A 19,312-nucleotide genomic window follows, 5' to 3' on the forward strand; every position below is an offset into this window, starting at 1 on the left:
GTTCTGTACGGTTCCCATTAACACCCATGTTAAAAAAAAAACTGATACGTTTCAATACGGTTTTACACCCAGACCAAAAACAGTGGTAGGCTACGGTTTTGGGAACAGGGGAAAAAACTGACAAAACCGTACGGGATGCAAAACGGACACAACCGGATGCATCGTTTGGCATACGGTTTTCAATGGAGAGTCAATGCGTGCGGTTTTCAATATGGTTCCGTACGCTTTTCAAATTGAAAACATATACGGGAACTGTATTGCAAAAACATGGTGTGAACCCAGCCTTACTGAAGTAATGCATTGTGAATAGAGAAATCCGGCACCTGATCTACAGTAACGTGAGTGCCTCCGTTTTTCTATCTCCTGTCTACACTTGTGTTGACAACATCCTATCGTCATGGTGAATGTATCACCCAGCCACTTGTCACAGAGAGATTCTAAGAAAAGATACTCTAGAATTGTTTTTAATATTTGAATAAAAGTATCTACAGACCGGTCAGGAGAGTGAACATAACCACTTTAAAGTGTCCATTCGATGTTACTCTCCTGCCCGACCTTTCGTTTAGGCATGGAGAGATACCACCCCACACTGGGTGGTCAGGTTGTCAAGAACTGTGTCCACCCAAAAAGTCCCATAAATGAGTATATAGAAATAAGACTGAATAAATCTATACCAGATAATCCAGTTTTCTGTCATACGGTTAATGTGACATATAAAGTCCTGTTCACTACAACTGCACATCTGGTCACTATAAAAAATGTATACTGAAGCTAGAATGGTAAAAATAATAGGCATCTAAAATATCCACAAGATGCCATAGCTGTAAAAAAATGCCAAATCATATGACATAATCTTACATATATTTTATGCATTCTACAAACTACCATTAGAGGGCAGCATATGACCATAATACAATCATTTCCACATGAGACGACTGGTCTACTTATCTGACTAACTTCTCATGTAATACTGTCCATCCTCCAGGGTTCCCTACGGGCACGCACACCCCATATTAGAGTTGTTTGCATGTGTTGTATATTTAGAGCCATTGCTCTGGGAAAGTCTTTGGGATCTAAATGGATAAGATCACACCCGATGCTTGGATCTAGATGTATGGCTCCTGCAGGGTATTGCAATAAGGCCGTGTCAAAGATATCACACGTTTCACCCTGTAAAATGTTCCTGAACACGACCACATATACAGTGAAAGGTCTAGTGCTCTGCATATACATGTAGGCTTCTATTTATATCCCATGGAATTTTCTAAAAATGAATATTAATGTGTCTGCCGATTCTGGGAGATGCTTTTAATATTAATTGCAGAGAGCATTGTAAGTACTGAATTACTGATGTACTGAATTATGCATACTGATGAAATGGATCATACAGGACACAGTTCAGCGTAAAACATAACAGGCTTCTCGGAAACAGAATCAATCATATTAGCCTCATAGATTTGGGATACATGTACCTCACATTGATGTTAGGCTGCTTTCACACTAAAAAATTCATTGGTTAAAAGCCTTAATAACGGATGTTAAACATCCATTACAAAATCCCATTCAAGTCTATGGGATTTTTTGATGATCCATTATGACCTGTTATATCCCGTCATGAATAACGGACGTTAATTGTGATGGAAGAAAAAACGGAACATGCACTAATTTTTCTTCAGTCACAAGAAACAGGTAAATGAACGGACGTTATTTTTAACATTGAAGTCTATGGCTGACGGATGAGCCTTTCTGTCATCCCTTTGCACCTGGTTTATAATATCCGTTATTACTTGTGAGCATGATCAGAAGAGGTGACATCAGCAGACTCCTGCAGTGCTGAGGGACTACTACTACTCCCATCATGGAACAGACTTGTTGAACTATTCAGGGCTCCCAGAGGGGTTTTCAAATAGAAGCGCTGTGGCGGGGAAAAATATATAGAATCGCTGGGGGGTATATATCTGTCCCCCACAGCCCTTCTATATATCTTGCCCCCCCCAGCGCATTTATATATGTTCCCCCCGTAGCGCATTTATATATGTCCCCCCGCAGCGCATTTATATATGTTCCCCCCGCAGTGCATTTATATATGTTCCCCCCGCAGCGCATTTATATATGTTCCCCCTGCAGCGCATTTATATATGTTCCCCCCGCAGCGCACTTATATAAATGCGCTGCAGGGGGGACATATATAAGTGCGCTGCAGGGGGGACATATATATGTCCCCCCGCAGCGCATTTATATACATTCCCCCCCACAGCGCATTTATATATGTCCCCTCCGTAGCACATTTATATATGTTCCCCCCACAGCGCATTTATATATGTTCCCCCCGCAGCGCATTTATATATGTCCCCCCGCAGCGCATTTATATATGTTCCCCCTGCAGTGCATTTATATATGTTCCCCCCGCAGCGCATTTATATATGTTCCCCCTGCAGCGCATTTATATATGTCCCCCCCGCAGCGCATTTATATACATCCCCCCACAGCGCATTTATATATGTCCCCTCCGCAGCGCATTTATATATGTTCCCCCCCACGGCGCATTTATATGTTCCCTCCCCCGCAGCGCATTTATATATGTTCCCCCCACAGCGCTTTTATATATGTCCCCCCCACAGCGCATTTATATATGTCCCCCCCACAGCGCATTTATATATGTCCCCCCCCCCGCAGTGCATTTATATATGTTCCCCCCGCAGCGCATATATATATATATATGTTCCCCCCGCAGTGCATTTATATATGTTCCCCCCGCAGCGCATATATATATGTTCCCCCCGCATCGCTATCATAAGCCCCAGGCAGCGCAATGAATGAAAAGTATTCTACAGCAGCGCATCTGGCTGGCGCAATGTGCTGCTGAAAGAATACCTGTCATTCATAGCACTGCAGCGGCATCTGTATATAGATGCGCTGCAGGGGTCAGACATATATCCATATGTCTGGCCCCGACAGCGCTTCTATAATCAAATGCCTTGGCAGCGCTATGAATGAAAAGTATTCTACAGCAACGCATCTGGCCAGTGGGGAATTTAAAAATGAAAGTAAATACATCATACATCGCAGGGGAGCGCAGCATGCCACCCACTCCCCTGTTTAACCCCTTAAGGACACATGACGTACTGGAACGTCATGTGTCCACTCCCGATCTATAACAACGGCCGGGACCCGTGGCTAATAGCGTGCGGCATTGATTGCTGTGCCGCGCGCTATTAACCCTTTAGACGCGGCGTTCAAAGTTGAACGCCGCGTCTAAAGTGAAACCGAAAGCATGCCGGCTAGCTCAGTGGGCTGTTCGGGATAGCCGCGGTGAAATCGCGGCATCCCGAACAGCTGACAGGACAGCGGGAGGGCCCCTACCTGCCTCCTCGCTGTCCGATCGCCGAATGACTGCTCAGTGCCTGAGATCCAGGCATGAGCAGTCATGCGGCAGAATCATCGATCACTGGTTTCTTATGAGAAACCATATATCAATGTAAAAGATCAGTGTGTGCAGTGTTATAGGTCCCTATGGGACCTATAACACTGCAAAAAAAAAGTGCAAAAAAAAAGTGAATAAACATCATTTAACCCCTTCCCTATTAAAAGTTTGAATCACCCCCCTTTTCCCATAAAAGAAAAAACACAGTGTAAATAAAAATAAACATAAATGGTATCGCCGCGTGCGGAAATGTCCGAATTATAAAAATATATTGTTAATTAAACCGCACGGTCAATGGCGTGCGCGCAAAAAAATTCCAAAGTCCAAAATAGTGCATTTTTGGTCACTTTTTATATCATGAAAAAATGAATAAAAAGCGATCAATAAGTCCTATCAATGCAAAAATGGTACCGTTAAAAACTTCAGATCACGGCGCAAAAAATGAGCCCTCATACCGCCCCATACACGGAAAAATAAAAAAGTTATAGGGGTCAGAAGATGACAATTTTAAACGTATACATTTTTCTGCATGAAGTTATGATTTTTTCCAGAAGTGCGACAAATTCAAACCTGTATAAGTAGGGTATCATTTTAATCATATGGACCTACAGAATAAAGGTAAGGTGTCCTTTTTACCGAAAAATGTACTACGTAGAAACGGAAGCCCCCAAAAGTTACAAAATGGCGTTTTTTTTTTTCAATTTTGTCTCACAATGATTTTTTTTCCCGTTTCACCGTAGATTTTTGGGCACAATGACTGACGTCATTACAAAGTAGAATTGGTGGTGCAAAAAATAAGCCATCATATGGATTTTTAGGTGCAAAATTGAAAGAGTTATGATTTTTTAAAGGCAAGGAGCAAAAAACGAAAATGCAAAAACGGAAAAAACCCCGGTCCTTAAGGGGTTAATAACTTCTGATCGCATGGGGTGTCAGAAATGAGACCCAGTGCGATCAATTCCTCAGCCCCTGTACTACTACCCCCATAATGGAACAGACTCTGTTCCATGATGGGGGGTAGTAGTACAAACACTAATGTAGCCTCCCCAGCCACCGGCAGACTCCCGCAGCCAGGGAACTACTACACCCATCATGGAAAGAAGTCTGTCCCGGCTGTGGGAGTCTGTAGGCAGAGGTGTTACGGCCATACGTGAGGGATATTATAATGGGTCTTAACGGATGAATATTTATTCAGCTGTTAGCACCTGTTATTTTATCCGTTATTATACATCCGTTTTTACACATAGTGTGAAAGGAGCCTTACAATGTTGCTTAAAGGAGTACTCAACAGGATACAAGTCTGATCACGGGGGGGGGGGATGGGACCGACCGCTGGGGTCTCCTGTATGCACACGGCCTACTTACCCGTCCTCAGTGAGCTCCCACACCTACCTCACTGGATGAGGGCAAGTAACAGCCCATTCAGCCAATCACCTGCTGCGGCAGGATGTCACTGTGTCAAGTAATTGGCTGAACGGACCACTGGGATCCCTTGTGATCAGACATTTATCCTGTGGATAGGTAATAGGTGTCTGATAAATTTAGTTCCCCAGACTACCTTTAAAGGGGTTATCCCACAATCAAAAGGTATCCCCTATCCGTAGAATAGGGACACAACGACAGGGGTGAAATGTCCTCCAGTATTAATGGCGTGCACTGTGCATGTGCTGCCAGCACTCCATTTGTTATCTATGGGGAGTCTGATCATTGCAGATTAAGCACCAAAAATGTGCTAAAATTACAGCTTAGTCTTTTTGAGAAAAATATGCTAACTAGTAGTTGGTCTAAACCAGTGTTTCCCAACCAAGGTGCCTCCAGCATTTGCAAAACTACAACTCCCAGCATGCCAATCCCAGGCTGGTGTGCTATAAAGCTTACCAATGTGTAAGGTGTACCAAGTGTTTTCAGGCTAAACCAAGCATCACTGGGTACGGTAAGTCAAAAAAATATAGAATCAGCTCTAAAGCAACATCTAGTCATCCACAGCTACATTCTATAGAAAACTAGGATAAGGAACACCTCATACACGGGCAAGTTAAAGCTGCATTAGTATCATCTGTATTACTCCTGCAAGTCCCAACCTGACCTCATCTGATGATCTGCAGTCAGGCTAGGACAGTGATTCCCAACCAATGTGCCTCCAGCTGTTGCAAAACTACAACTCCCAGCATGCCCGGACAGCCGTTGGCTGTCCGGGCATGCTGGGACTTGTAGTTTTGCAACTGCTGGGGGCACATTGGTTGGGAAACACTTGGCTGTAGTAGTAATATGGACAGAAAACTGCAGATTCTTCTTTTGAAAGTTCTATGTAATGATGACTGAGAAGGCATAAGGAAATGAAGACAAAAAGTGGTTAACCCATCTTGTCACTCTTTGACATGTGTCCCCTTGTGATGTCTATCCAGCTTAATATCTATGGACGTGAACACAATAACACATGAATAGCCTTGTGTAGTATGGCTCATTCATGTAATGGCGTGTTACACCCGATGATGAATTGTGTTTTGTGCTCTGCTCATAAGGACGAGATTGTTATCACATCTGAGGAAGGAGGCAATTGTTTCCTCAACACCCACGATAGCTGTCACCTAATTCCTCTCTTCCCACCAACAGGATTTTTGCAGGATGTCATTATGTGACTGTACCAATAATGGACGGCCATGATTTATTCATTGAGCTGTTCAACCAGATGCTGCCTCTGTGTGTATATATATATATATATATATATATATATATATATATATATATATATATAAGTGCAGCAAGAACGCATGGGAACTGAGTTCCTGCACTTTTTTCACAGCAGGTACACTGTTCCCATTAGCAGCACCAGCCCTTGAGTGGAAATCTTGGATGAGTTCCCTCACCTTTTTTTTTCCAGGACTTGACTCCTATATATATATATATTATATATATATACGCATACACACACATACATACACACATACATACATACACAGATAAGTAGAAAATTGCCAAATAATTAATACAGTGGTTCCTTATTTCTTTCAGGATGACCCCAGCTTTATGGAACTGCTACTAATAACTGGTTCTAATGCCAAAATGTCAATAAAAAAAAAAAAAACATATCATTAAATAAAATGAATAGTATCAGATAAGTAAGCAAGATCGTTCTGATAAAAATCAGAAAGAGCTTCTGTGTGGTTCCCATGAATCTACTTATAATGAGCAACACTAACTTGGTGTCCAAAGGAGCAGGTCATCTTGAAATAGGTATAGCAAACAGTGCAGTATATATAGAACAGGTAAAGAGCAGTGCATGTAGTACAGGTAGAGAGCAATACATGTAGTACAGGTAGGCAGCAGTGCATGTAGTACAGGTAGAGAGCAATACATGTAGTACAGGTAGGCAGCAGTGCATGTAGTACAGGTAGGCAGCAGTGCATGTAGTATAGATAGAGAGCAATACATGAAGTACAGGTAGGCAGCAGTACATGTATTACAGATAGAGAGCAATACATGTAGTACAGGTAGGCAGCAGTACATGTATTACAGGTAGAGAGCAGTGCATGTAGTACAGGTAGGCAGCAGTGCATATAGTACAGGTAGAGAGCAATGCATGTAGTACAGGTAGAGAGCAGCACATGTAGTACAGGTAAAGAGCAGTGCATATAGTACAGGTAGAGAGCAATAAATGTAGTACAGGTAGGCAGCAGTACATGTATTACAGGTAGAGAGCAGTGCATGCAGTACAGATAAAGAGCAGTACATGTAGTACAGGTAGGCAGCAGTACATGTATTACAGGTAGAGAGCAGTGCATGCAGTACAGATAAAGAGCAGTGCATGTAGTACAGGTAGAGAGCAGTGCATTTAGTACAGGTAGGCAACAGTACATGTCGTACAGGTAGAGAGCAGGGCATGCAGTACAGATAATGAGCAGTGCATGTAGTACAGGTAGAGAGCAATGCATGTAGTACAGGTACAGAGCAGTGCATGTAGTACAGGTAGAGAGCAATACATGTAGTACAGGTAGGCAGCAGTGCATGTAGTAAAGGTAGGCAGCAGTGCATGTAGTATAGATAGAGAGCAATACATGTAGTACAGGTAGGCAGCAGTACATGTATTACAGATAGAGAGCAATACATGTAGTACAGGTAGGCAGCAGTACATGTATTACAGGTAGAGAGCAGTGCATGTAGTACAGGTAGAGAGCAATGCATGTAGTACAGGTAGAGAGCAGTGCATGTAGTACAGGTAGAGAGCAGCGCATGTAGTACAGGTAGAGAGCAGCACATGTAGTACAGGTAAAGAGCAGTGCATATAGTACAGGTAGAGAGCAATAAATGTAGTACAGGTAGGCAGCAGTACATGTATTACAGGTAGAGAGCAGTGCATGCAGTACAGATAAAGAGCAGTACATGTAGTACAGGTAGGCAGCAGTACATGTATTACAGGTAGAGAGCAGTGCATGCAGTACAGATAAAGAGCAGTGCATGTAGTACAGGTAGAGAGCAGTGCATTTAGTACAGGTAGGCAACAGTACATGTCGTACAGGTAGAGAGCAGGGCATGCAGTACAGATAATGAGCAGTGCATGTAGTACAGGTAGAGAGCAATGTATGTAGTACAGGTACAGAGCAGTGCATGTAGTACAGGTAGAGAGCAGTGCATGTAGTACAGGTAGAGAGGAGTGCATGTAGTACAGGTAGAGAGCAGTACATATAGTACAGGTAAAGAGCAGTACATATAGTACAGGTAAAGAGCAGTGCATGCAGAACAGGTAGAAAGCAGTACATGTAGTACAGGTAGAGAGCAGTGCATGTAGTACAGGTAGAGAGCAGTACATATAGTACAGGTAAAGAGCAGTGCATGCATTACAGGTAGAAAGCTGTACATGTGGTACAGGTAGAGAGCAGTGTATGTAGTACAGGTATAGAGCAGTACATGTAGTTCAGGTAGAGAGCAGTACAGGTAGTACAGGTAGGCAGCAGTACAGGTAGAAAGCAGTGCATGCAGTACAGGTAGAGAGCAGTGCATGTAGTACAGGTAGAGAGCAGTGCATGTAGTACAGGTAGAGAGCAGTACATGTAGTTCAGGTAGAGAGCAGTACAGGTAGAGAGCAGTACAGGTAGGCAGCAGTACAGGTAGAGAGCAGTGCATGTAGTACAGGTAGAGAGCAGTGCATGTAGTACAGGTAGAGAGCAGTGCATGCAGTACAGGTAGAGAGCAGTGCATGTAGAGAGCAGTGCATGTAGTACAGGTAGAGAGCAGTGCATGCAGTACAGGTAGAGAGCAGTGCATGTAGTACAGGTAGAGAGCAGTGCATGTAGTACAGGTAGAGAGCAGTGCATGCAGTACAGGTAGAGAGCAGTGCATGTAGAGAGCAGTGCATGTAGTACAGGTAGAGAGCAGTGCATGTAGTACAGGTAGAGAGCAGTACATATAGTACAGGTAAAGAGCAGTGCATGCGTTACAGGTAGAAAGCTGTACATGTGGTACAGGTAGAGAGCAGTGTATGTAGTACAGGTAGAGAGCAGTACATGTAGTACAGGTAGAGAGCAGTGCATGTAGTACAGGTAGAGAGCAGTGCATGCAGTACAGGTAGAGAGCAGTACAGGTAGAACAGGTAGAGAGCAGTACAGGTAGAGAGCAGTACAGGTAGAGAGCAGTACATATAGTACAGGTAAAGAGCAGTGCATGCAGTACAGGTAGAAAGCTGTGCATGTAGTACAGGTAGAGAGCAGTGCATGTAGTACAGGTAGAGAGCAGTACAGGTAGGCAGCACTACGGGTAGAGAGCAGTGCATGTAGTACAGGTAGAGAGCAGTGTATGCAGTACAGGTAGAAAGCAGTACATGTAGTACAGGTAGAGAGCAGTGCATGTAGTACAGGTAGAGAGCAGTACATATAGTACAGGTAAAGAGCAGTGCATGCGGTACAGGTAGAAAGCTGCACATGTGGTACAGGTAGAGAGTAGTGTATGTAGTACAGGTAGAAAGCAGTGCATGTAGTACAGGTAGAGAGCAGTGTATGCAGTACAGGTAGAAAGCAGTACATGTAGTACAGGTAGAGAGCAGTGCATGTAGTACAGGTAGAGAGCAGTACATATAGTACAGGTAAAGAGCAGTGCATGCGGTACAGGTAGAAAGCTGCACATGTGGTACAGGTAGAGAGCAGTGTATGTAGTACAGGTATAGAGCAGTACATGTAGTTCAGGTAGAGAGCAGTGCATGTAGTACAGGTAGAGAGCAGTACATATAGTACAGGTAAAGAGCAGTGCATGCGGTACAGGTAGAAAGCTGCACATGTGGTACAGGTAGAGAGCAGTGTATGTAGTACAGGTAGAAAGCAGTACATGTAGTACAGGTAGAGAGCAGTGCATGTAGTACAGGTAGAGAGCAGTGTATGCAGTACAGGTAGGCAGCAGTACATGTATTACAGGTAGAGAGCAGTGCATGTAGTACAGGTAGGCAGCAGTGCATATAGTACAGGTAGAGAGCAATGCATGTAGTACAGGTAGAGAGCAGCACATGTAGTACAGGTAAAGAGCAGTGCATATAGTACAGGTAGAGAGCAGTACATGTATTACAGGTAGAGAGCAGTGCATGCAGTACAGATAAAGAGCAGTACATGTAGTACAGGTAGGCAGCAGTACATGTATTACAGGTAGAGAGCAGTGCATGCAGTACAGATAAAGAGCAGTGCATGTAGTACAGGTAGAGAGCAGTGCATTTAGTACAGGTAGGCAACAGTACATGTCGTACAGGTAGAGAGCAGGGCATGCAGTACAGATAATGAGCAGTGCATGTAGTACAGGTAGAGAGCAATGCATGTAGTACAGGTACAGAGCAGTGCATGTAGTACAGGTAGAGAGCAATACATGTAGTACAGGTAGGCAGCAGTGCATGTAGTACAGGTAGGCAGCAGTGCATGTAGTATAGATAGAGAGCAATACATGTAGTACAGGTAGGCAGCAGTACATGTATTACAGATAGAGAGCAATACATATAGTACAGGTAGGCAGCAGTACATGTATTACAGGTAGAGAGCAGTGCATGTAGTACAGGTAGGCAGCAGTGCATATAGTACAGGTAGAGAGCAATGCATGTAGTACAGGTAGAGAGCAGTGCATGTAGTACAGGTAGAGAGCAGCGCATGTAGTACAGGTAGAGAGCAGCGCATGTAGTACAGGTAGAGAGCAGCGCATGTAGTACAGGTAGAGAGCAATAAATGTAGTACAGGTAGGCAGCAGTACATGTATTACAGGTAGAGAGCAGTGCATGCAGTACAGATAAAGAGCAGTACATGTAGTACAGGTAGGCAGCAGTACATGTATTACAGGTAGAGAGCAGTGCATGCAGTACAGATAAAGAGCAGTGCATGTAGTACAGGTAGAGAGCAGTGCATTTAGTACAGGTAAGCAACAGTACATGTCGTACAGGTAGAGAGCAGGGCATGCAGTACAGATAATGAGCAGTGCATGTAGTACAGGTAGAGAGCAATGCATGTAGTACAGGTACAGAGCAGTGCATGTAGTACAGGTAGAGAGCAGTGCATGTAGTACAGGTAGAGAGGAGTGCATGTAGTACAGGTAGAGAGCAGTACATATAGTACAGGTAAAGAGCAGTGCATGCAGTACAGGTAGAAAGCAGTACATGTAGTACAGGTAGAGAGCAGTGCATGTAGTACAGGTAGAGAGCAGTACATATAGTACAGGTAAAGAGCAGTGCATGCATTACAGGTAGAAAGCTGTACATGTGGTACAGGTAGAGAGCAGTGTATGTAGTACAGGTATAGAGCAGTACAGGTAGTACAGGTAGGCAGCAGTACAGGTAGAAAGCAGTGCATGCAGTACAGGTAGAGAGCAGTGCATGTAGTACAGGTAGAGAGCAGTACATGTAGTTCAGGTAGAGAGCAGTACAGGTAGAGAGCAGTACAGGTAGGCAGCAGTACAGGTAGAGAGCAGTGCATGTAGTACAGGTAGAGAGCAGTACATGTAGTACAGGTAGAGAGCAGTGCATGCAGTACAGGTAGAGAGCAGTGCATGTAGAGAGCAGTGCATGTAGTACAGGTAGAGAGCAGTGCATGTAGTACAGGTAGAGAGCAGTACATATAGTACAGGTAAAGAGCAGTGCATGCGTTACAGGTAGAAAGCTGTACATGTGGTACAGGTAGAGAGCAGTGTATGTAGTACAGGTAGAGAGCAGTACATGTAGTACAGGTAGAGAGCAGTGCATGTAGTACAGGTAGAGAGCAGTGCATGCAGTACAGGTAGAGAGCAGTACAGGTAGAACAGGTAGAGAGCAGTACAGGTAGTACAGGTAGAGAGCAGTACAGGTAGAGAGCAGTACATATAGTACAGGTAAAGAGCAGTGCATGCAGTACAGGTAGAAAGCTGTGCATGTAGTACAGGTAGAGAGCAGTGCATGTAGTACAGGTAGAGAGCAGTGCATGTAGTACAGGTAGAGAGCAGTACAGGTAGTACAGGTAGGCAGCACTACAGGTAGAGAGCAGTGCATGCAGTACAGGTAGAGAGCAGTGTATGCAGTACAGGTAGAAAGCAGTACATGTAGTACAGGTAGAGAGCAGTGCATGTAGTACAGGTAGAGAGCAGTACATATAGTACAGGTAAAGAGCAGTGCATGCGGTACAGGTAGAAAGCTGCACATGTGGTACAGGTAGAGAGCAGTGTATGTAGTACAGGTAGAAAGCAGTACATGTAGTACAGGTAGAGAGCAGTGCATGTAGTACAGGTAGAGAGCAGTGTATGCAGTACAGGTAGAAAGCAGTACATGTAGTACAGGTAGAGAGCAGTGCATGTAGTACAGGTAGAGAGCAGTACATATAGTACAGGTAAAGAGCAGTGCATGCGGTACAGGTAGAAAGCTGCACATGTGGTACAGGTAGAGAGCAGTGTATGTAGTACAGGTATAGAGCAGTACATGTAGTTCAGGTAGAGAGCAGTACAGGTAGTACAGGTAGAGAGCAGTACAGGTAGTACAGGTAGGCAGCAGTACAGGTAGAGAGCAGTGCATGTAGTACAGGTAGAGAGCAGTGCATGTAGTACAGGTAGAGAGCAGTGCATGTAGTACAGGTAGAGAGCAGTACAGGTAGTACAGGTAGGCAGCAGTACAGGTAGAGAGCAGTGCATGTAGTACAGGTAGAGAGCAGTGCATGTAGTACAGGTAGAGAGCAGTGCATGTAGTACAGGTAGAGAGCAGTACAGGTAGTACAGGTAGGCAGCAGTACAGGTAGAGAGCAGTGCATGTAGTACAGGTAGAGAGCAGTGCATGTAGTACAGGTAGAGAGCAGTACAGGTAGTACAGGTAGGCAGCAGTACTGGTAGAGAGCAGTGCATGCAGTACAGGTAGAGAGCAGTGCATGTAGTACAGGTAGAGAGCAGTGCATGTAGTACAGGTAGAGAGCAGTACAGGTAGTACAGGTAGGCAGCAGTACAGGTAGAGCAGTGCATGCAGTACAGGTAGAGAGCAGTGCATGTAGTACAGGTAGAGAGCAGTACATGTAGTACAGGTAGAGAGCAGTGCATGTAGTACAGGTAGAGAGCAGTACAGGTAGTACAGGTAGGCAGCAGTACAGGTAGAGAGCAGTGCATGTAGTACAGGTAGAGAGCAGTGCATGTAGTACAGGTAGAGAGCAGTGCATGTAGTACAGGTAGAGAGCAGTACAGGTAGTACAGGTAGGCAGCAGTACAGGTAGAGAGCAGTGCATGTAGTACAGGTAGAGAGCAGTACAGGTAGTACAGGTAGGCAGCAGTACAGGTAGAGAGCAGTGCATGCAGTACAGGTAGAGAGCAGTGCATGTAGTACAGGTAGAGAGCAGTGCATGTAGTACAGGTAGAGAGCAGTGCATGTAGTACAGGTAGAGAGCAGTACAGGTAGTACAGGTAGGCAGCAGTACAGGTAGAGAGCAGTGCATGCAGTACAGGTAGAGAGCAGTGCATGTAGTACAGGTAGAGAGCAGTACATGTAGTACAGGTAGAGAGCAGTACAGGTAGAGAGCAGTACAGGTAGTACAGGTAGAGCAGTGCATGCAGTACAGGTAGAGAGCAGTGCATGCAGTACAGACAGAGAGCAGTGCATGCAGTACAGGTAGAGAGCAGTGCATGTAGTACAGGTAAAGTGCAGGACATGTTGCACAGGTAAACGGTAATACACGTAATATAGGTATAGAGCAGTATATGTAGTACAGGTTAGTAGCAGGACATGTACAGATAAAGGGCAGTAATCTTAGTACAAGTAAAGGACAAAAGGTGTAGTACAGGTTAGGAGCAGGATATGCAGCACAGGTAGAGTGCAGTACATGTAGTACCAGTAAAGGGCAATACCTCTTGGTCAGTTTAGAAGTAGTGCATGTAGCCAGTTAAAGAGCAGTACATGTAATACAGGTAAATGGCACTACTAGGCAGCCCATCAGCACTTTAATAACGCAGCAACCAAAGACTGACTCTATTTGCCCCCAATATGCCCTTTTATACTATTTACCAGCGAAATGCCCATGTATAATGGTTGTATTCTCCAGTTTCAAGTAACCAGGTGCCATTATAACTAGAATGATCTTTAGCTACTGATATGTGAGGAACCTAATGCTGTATGTTGCTTTAAGAACATGTGTGTGCATCTTCCATATCACAGCTCATACTTACATCATTTTCTAGAAAATTAAACATGCTTCGTTCCGCCACTTCTTTAGATTCTTCAAATTTTTCCACTGCTTGTCGAATTTCTTCATCTGGAACCTTTCCTTGTCGTTTCTTCTTATAGTCATAATCTAAGCGGCGGCCTTCCAGCTTTTTCAAATGATACTGGAGGTCAGAAGCAAGAAAGAAATCAGAAATTCAATTCATTTAGACCATCGGTCTCCAAACTGTGGCCCTCCAGATTAGGGTACGACAGATTGTCGGTTTGGCCGATATTATCGGCTGATATTCACGATTTTGGACATTATCGTATCGGCAATTACCTTGCCGATATGCTGATAATGCCCCGCCGGCCAGAGACGACGCTGCCCCATTGCCTCCCCCATCCCCGGTTTTATAATTACCTGTTCCCGGGGTCCACGCTACTTCTGGCTCCTGCGGCGTCCTGCGCTGTTGCTGTGCGCTGCGCAATGACGAGTGACGTCCTCAACGCGACGTCACTGCGCACAGTGACAGCGCAGGATGCCACCGGAGCCAGAAGTAGTGCGGACCCCGGGAACAGGTAATTATAAAACCGGGGATGGGGGAGGCAATGGGGTGACGGTGGTCTCTGGGCAGGGTGGGGCAGCGGGGACAGGCCGGGGGAGAGAAGCGGGTGGCGGCAGCGGTCTCTGGCCAGAGGATAGGCAGGGGGGGGGGGGGGCAGCGGCGGTGGTTGGACTAGGGAGGACCACAGGACAGGCAGGGGGAGAGAAGCGGGTGGTGGCGGCGGTCGTCTCTGGCCCCGCAAAAGCCACTGCAGTTCATTGATTTAAAGCGCTCGCTTTAAATGATTGATCTGCAGCAGCTTCTGGGGGGCCGGAGGGGGGAGGGGGGGGGGAATAGCCGATAACCTATACCGGAATATCGGTATAAATTATCGGCCTGAAAGGTCACAGATTATCGGTATCGGCCCTAAAAAATCATTATCAGTCGATCCCTACTCCAGATGTTGCAAAACTACAACTCCCAGCATGCCCCGACAGCCTTTGGCTGTCCAGGCATACTGGGAGTTGTAGTTTTGCAACATCTGGAGGGCCAGAGTTTGGAGACTACTGATTTAAACTGTGCAAGATTCATGATGCCTTCATACAATAATTATATAATTATCTTTTCCCAAGATACATGTAATAGTGATTTAAACTGTGGACTAAAACATAGAAAAAACTGAAAAAGTTTTCATTTGCTGAACATTGTGTCAATTTACCAAAATTGTCTAATTTTAGACAGATGATGTATCAGTGTATTTTTGGTTTGACACATCTGGCACATCTAAAAGACATTCTAGTCTACCTTTAGACCAGCTTTTAGTCTGCACCCTTTAAACTGGAATTGTTTGAGACGTTTAGACCCCATTCCTTCAACCAAAAGTCACTACCTATTTTTCAAGTCAAACCAAATTTTTGAAGACACAACAGAAAAGTGTTTAAAACTCATAATAAGAGCAGTGCAAGTCATTTAAAGCTATGTTCACATATAGTATTTTGGTCAAGGTTATGCTCAGTATTTTTAACCACAACAAGGAGTGGAAACAACACAGGAAAATACTATGTGTTAATTCCACTAAATTTCTAAAAAGCAACTGGTGCCAGAAAGTTAAACCGATTTGTAAATTACTTCTATTAAAAAATCTTAATCCTCCCAGTACTTATTAGCTGCTGAATACTACAGAGGAAATTATTTTCTTTTTGGAACACAGAGCTCTCTTCTGACATCACGAGCACAGTGCTCTCTGCTGACATCTCTGTCCATTTTAAGAACTGTCCAGAGCAGGAGAAAATCCCCATAGCAAACATGTGCTGCTCTGGACAGTTCTTAAAATGGACAGAGATGTCAGCAGAGAGCACTGTGCTTGTGATGTCAGCAGAGAGCTCACATGTTCCAAAAAGAAAATAATTTCCTCTGTAGTATTCAACAGCTAATAAGTACTGAAAGGTTTTTTAATAGAAGTAATTTACAAATCGGTTTAACTTTCTGGCACCAGTTGATTTAAAAAAATAAATAAAAATAAAAATATTCCACCGGAGTACCCCTTTAAATATACTAAGCAAAATTCTGACCAAAACAATGGCCCTCATTTAGGGTAAACAAACAACAAAAAACGTGGTCTCAAATGGCTGGAGGTGCTCAACCCCAAATGCGGTTGTGCATATATACTGGGGGAGCAGATCCTGTCCTTGCAGTCCGTTGCTGGGGGCGATCCCCAGCATAAAAATGCATACAATGGAGGATGCCTGCAGTGGACTACAAGTGCCACAATAGAATCCTACACCAGATAAACGGTGTGGATGTGTATCAATTAGAATAATACAATACAGGAATATAGGTGCACTACTGTGGTAGATGTATACAATGACATTGGCTATCCCTCAACACTGATGTTAAAATTGAGACATTCGCCAGTGTATCCTTATATGAAGGACACACCAGAGCCCGCACACCAACGCCAAGGTTTCTCATTTAGGGTGCATGCACACCACGTTTTTACTAGTCTGGCCATAGTGCTCTCTGCTGACATCTCTGCTTGTCTCGGGAACTGCACAGGGTAGAATAGGTTTGCTATGGGGATTTGCTTCTACTTTGGACAGTTCCCGAGACACGTACCATCAGAGACCACTTTGACAGAAAAGAGCAACTCAACTTCAGCAGCTAAAAAGGACTGAAAGGATTAAGATTTTTTAATAGGAGTCATTTACAAATCTGTTTAACTTTCTGGAGCCAGTTGATATATAAATAAAAAAAGTTTTTTCCTGGATAACCTCTTTAAAGTCAATGGGGGCTTGAATTTCGGCAGAATATTGTGTTCTGAGAACACATAAATTCCGTCACAATTCCGGCAGAATCCCACAATTAGGTTGGAATCACATATAAAGCTTTGGTGCAGTTTTTGGTGCAGCAACTGATACAAAAAGTAGACAGAGACAGATAAGTCTTTCTCTAACTATTTCTTTCCATTTGGGGCTTTTATTAAATGATATGCCAAAACCTTTATGTGTAATTCCAGCCCGTTTCTAGTAGGAATACCCATTAAACTCACTGGAAATTATACTGTATACATGGTTTTAGATGCTGCTTTCCCATAGGAAACATAATAACACCTGGTAAATGATAAATACTTACCAAAATCTCTTTTAAGTCTTTGTCTTGCAAGGACTGCAGAGGATCGAGAAAGTTCTGCTTGACATTAATATCAAGAGAGTCCTTTACTTCTGACATTTGTTTCATACTTTCTCCCACATCCAGCAAGGCGCTGCCTGGTAAATGGAAAGTTATTGATGAACTGCAGATCGCTGACAGCTTTGTGAGATCAAGAGTAATGTCCTTACCAAGTACTGCAAATGTGTACTGTATATACTCGAGTATATGACGAAGGCTGCAGTGGTTTTCAACCTGCGGACCTCCAAATGTTGCAAAACTACAACTCCCAGCATGCCCGGACAGCCTTCAGCTGTCCGGGCATGCTGGGTGTTGTAGTTTTGAAACCTCTGGGAGGTCCGCAGGTTGAAAACCACTGCAGCCTTCGTCATCATCCAGCCCCAACCCCCCTTTGTTTTGTACTCACCCCCCCTCGGCAGGAAGCTAGGATGAGCTGGTCCGGGCCATCTATGCTGCAGGGACCGTCCGGTGGGGAGGGCTAGTCGTTGCGGGGGGGCTCTTCTCCGCGCTACGGGCCCGGCCCAGACTAGTGATGTTGCCTTGACGAGGACGTACAGGGACGTTCATGTGCAACGTCCCTGTGCGTCGTCATCAAGGCAACGTCACTAGTCCAGGGCCGGGCCCGTAGCGGAGAAGAGGCCCCCCGGTGAAAATGGACAGCCCACAACGACTAACCATCCCCACCGGACGGTCCCTGCAGCATAGATGGCCCAGACCAGCTCACCCTAACTTCCCGCCGAGGGAACAAAACTAAAGGGGGGGGGGGCTGGATGATGACGAAGGCCGCAGTGGTCTTTGACCTGCGGACCTCCAGAGGTTTCAAAACTACAACTGCCAGCATGCCTGGACAGCCGGGCACGCTGAGAGTTGTAGTTTTGCAACATCTAGAGGTCCGCAGGTTAAAGACCACTGATGAAGGGATTGACAGGCGGTGATGATGAGGAGGGTGTTAATGACGGGGGTCTGGATGATGACAGGGTGATGATGATGGGGGTGATTATGACGGGGGTCTGGATGATGACAGGGGGGGGATGATGACAGGGGGGGGGGATGTATTTCCCACCCTAGGCTTATAGTCGAGTCAATAATTTTTCCTGGGTTTTTGGGGTAAAATTAGGGGCCTCGGCTTATATTCGGGTCGGCTTATACTCGAGTCTATACGGTATATGAAATAGATAGAGAAGGGGACTGCAAGCCATAGTGGTAATAGAGACGATTGTGACTGAACAGATTCTCTATACAACACTGCCACATATTCTGGTGATATATACATAATAGATAACAAGTATTCTAGTGTACGGCTTTTAGCTAATACATTGAGAAATGCTGACATGTATTGGAAATATTTCATCACATCAAAACTGCCAGAGAATGCACAATGCAGGTGAAGCCTTATAGAATAATGTTACATAACAAGAATTAACACTGAATTCCACTGCAGCAGCTTGATGACAATTTTTACAATGACAGATACATTTTTTTTAAATTAGAAACCTAACATGCTGTAAAAATGTCAGCACTTTACACTCACGGGATAAGACGCAGGGGGGTATTAGACATGTAACTGCTTATTTTTTCACTCTTTTCATGGAAAAATGCCTGATATGTATCAGAGCAAAAATCTCCTCTGACAAGTCACCTGGCTCTCTAACCTTACCGGGGACTTTATACAACTTTAGCATTATTGTTTGACTTTTTTTTTTATTAACTTTTATATAAAAATATGAAAACAAGTCTGTCCCTGGCAGAGCCTAAAATGTATAACACCTCTCTAAAAAAGAAAAAGTATGCCTCTGTTAACATGCGGGTTTCAGATGCCACAAAAAATTTAAGTCACAGATTAGATAAATTGTCTGAAATGAGGCGCTGGTCATGATTAGATTTAGCAGCAAAAAAAGACCCTTTATATGGGACAATTAGAGGACAGATAGATTCCCAGATTAGTAACGGGGGCTACAACATGAACAAACTACTTTTTTTTGTGCTTCAACTCCAAAGTAGTGCTACACCAAGAATAGTTAACCATTAGGTTTGCCCTGGTATCACTTGTCGGCTAAGATCCTAGGTTTTAATATA

General features: G+C 44.3%; 1 protein-coding gene across 2 annotated transcripts in view; it reads right to left on the reverse strand.

The window, feature by feature from the left end:
* Positions 1-19,312, reverse strand: part of SH3GL3 (SH3 domain containing GRB2 like 3, endophilin A3) — a 107,242-nt gene that overhangs the window by 13,759 nt on the left and 74,171 nt on the right. For both annotated transcript variants that reach the window (XM_056572147.1, XM_056572148.1), the window contains exons 5-6: positions 17,201-17,334; positions 14,048-14,206 (exon numbers count right to left, since the gene is read on the reverse strand). In XM_056572147.1, coding sequence (XP_056428122.1) covers positions 14,048-14,206; positions 17,201-17,334 — 293 coding nt within the window. The remainder of the gene's footprint in view (positions 1-14,047; positions 14,207-17,200; positions 17,335-19,312) is intronic.

Source organism: Hyla sarda, chromosome 4 (assembly GCF_029499605.1).
Source record: "Hyla sarda isolate aHylSar1 chromosome 4, aHylSar1.hap1, whole genome shotgun sequence".
Classification (NCBI taxonomy): domain Eukaryota; kingdom Metazoa; phylum Chordata; class Amphibia; order Anura; family Hylidae; genus Hyla; species Hyla sarda.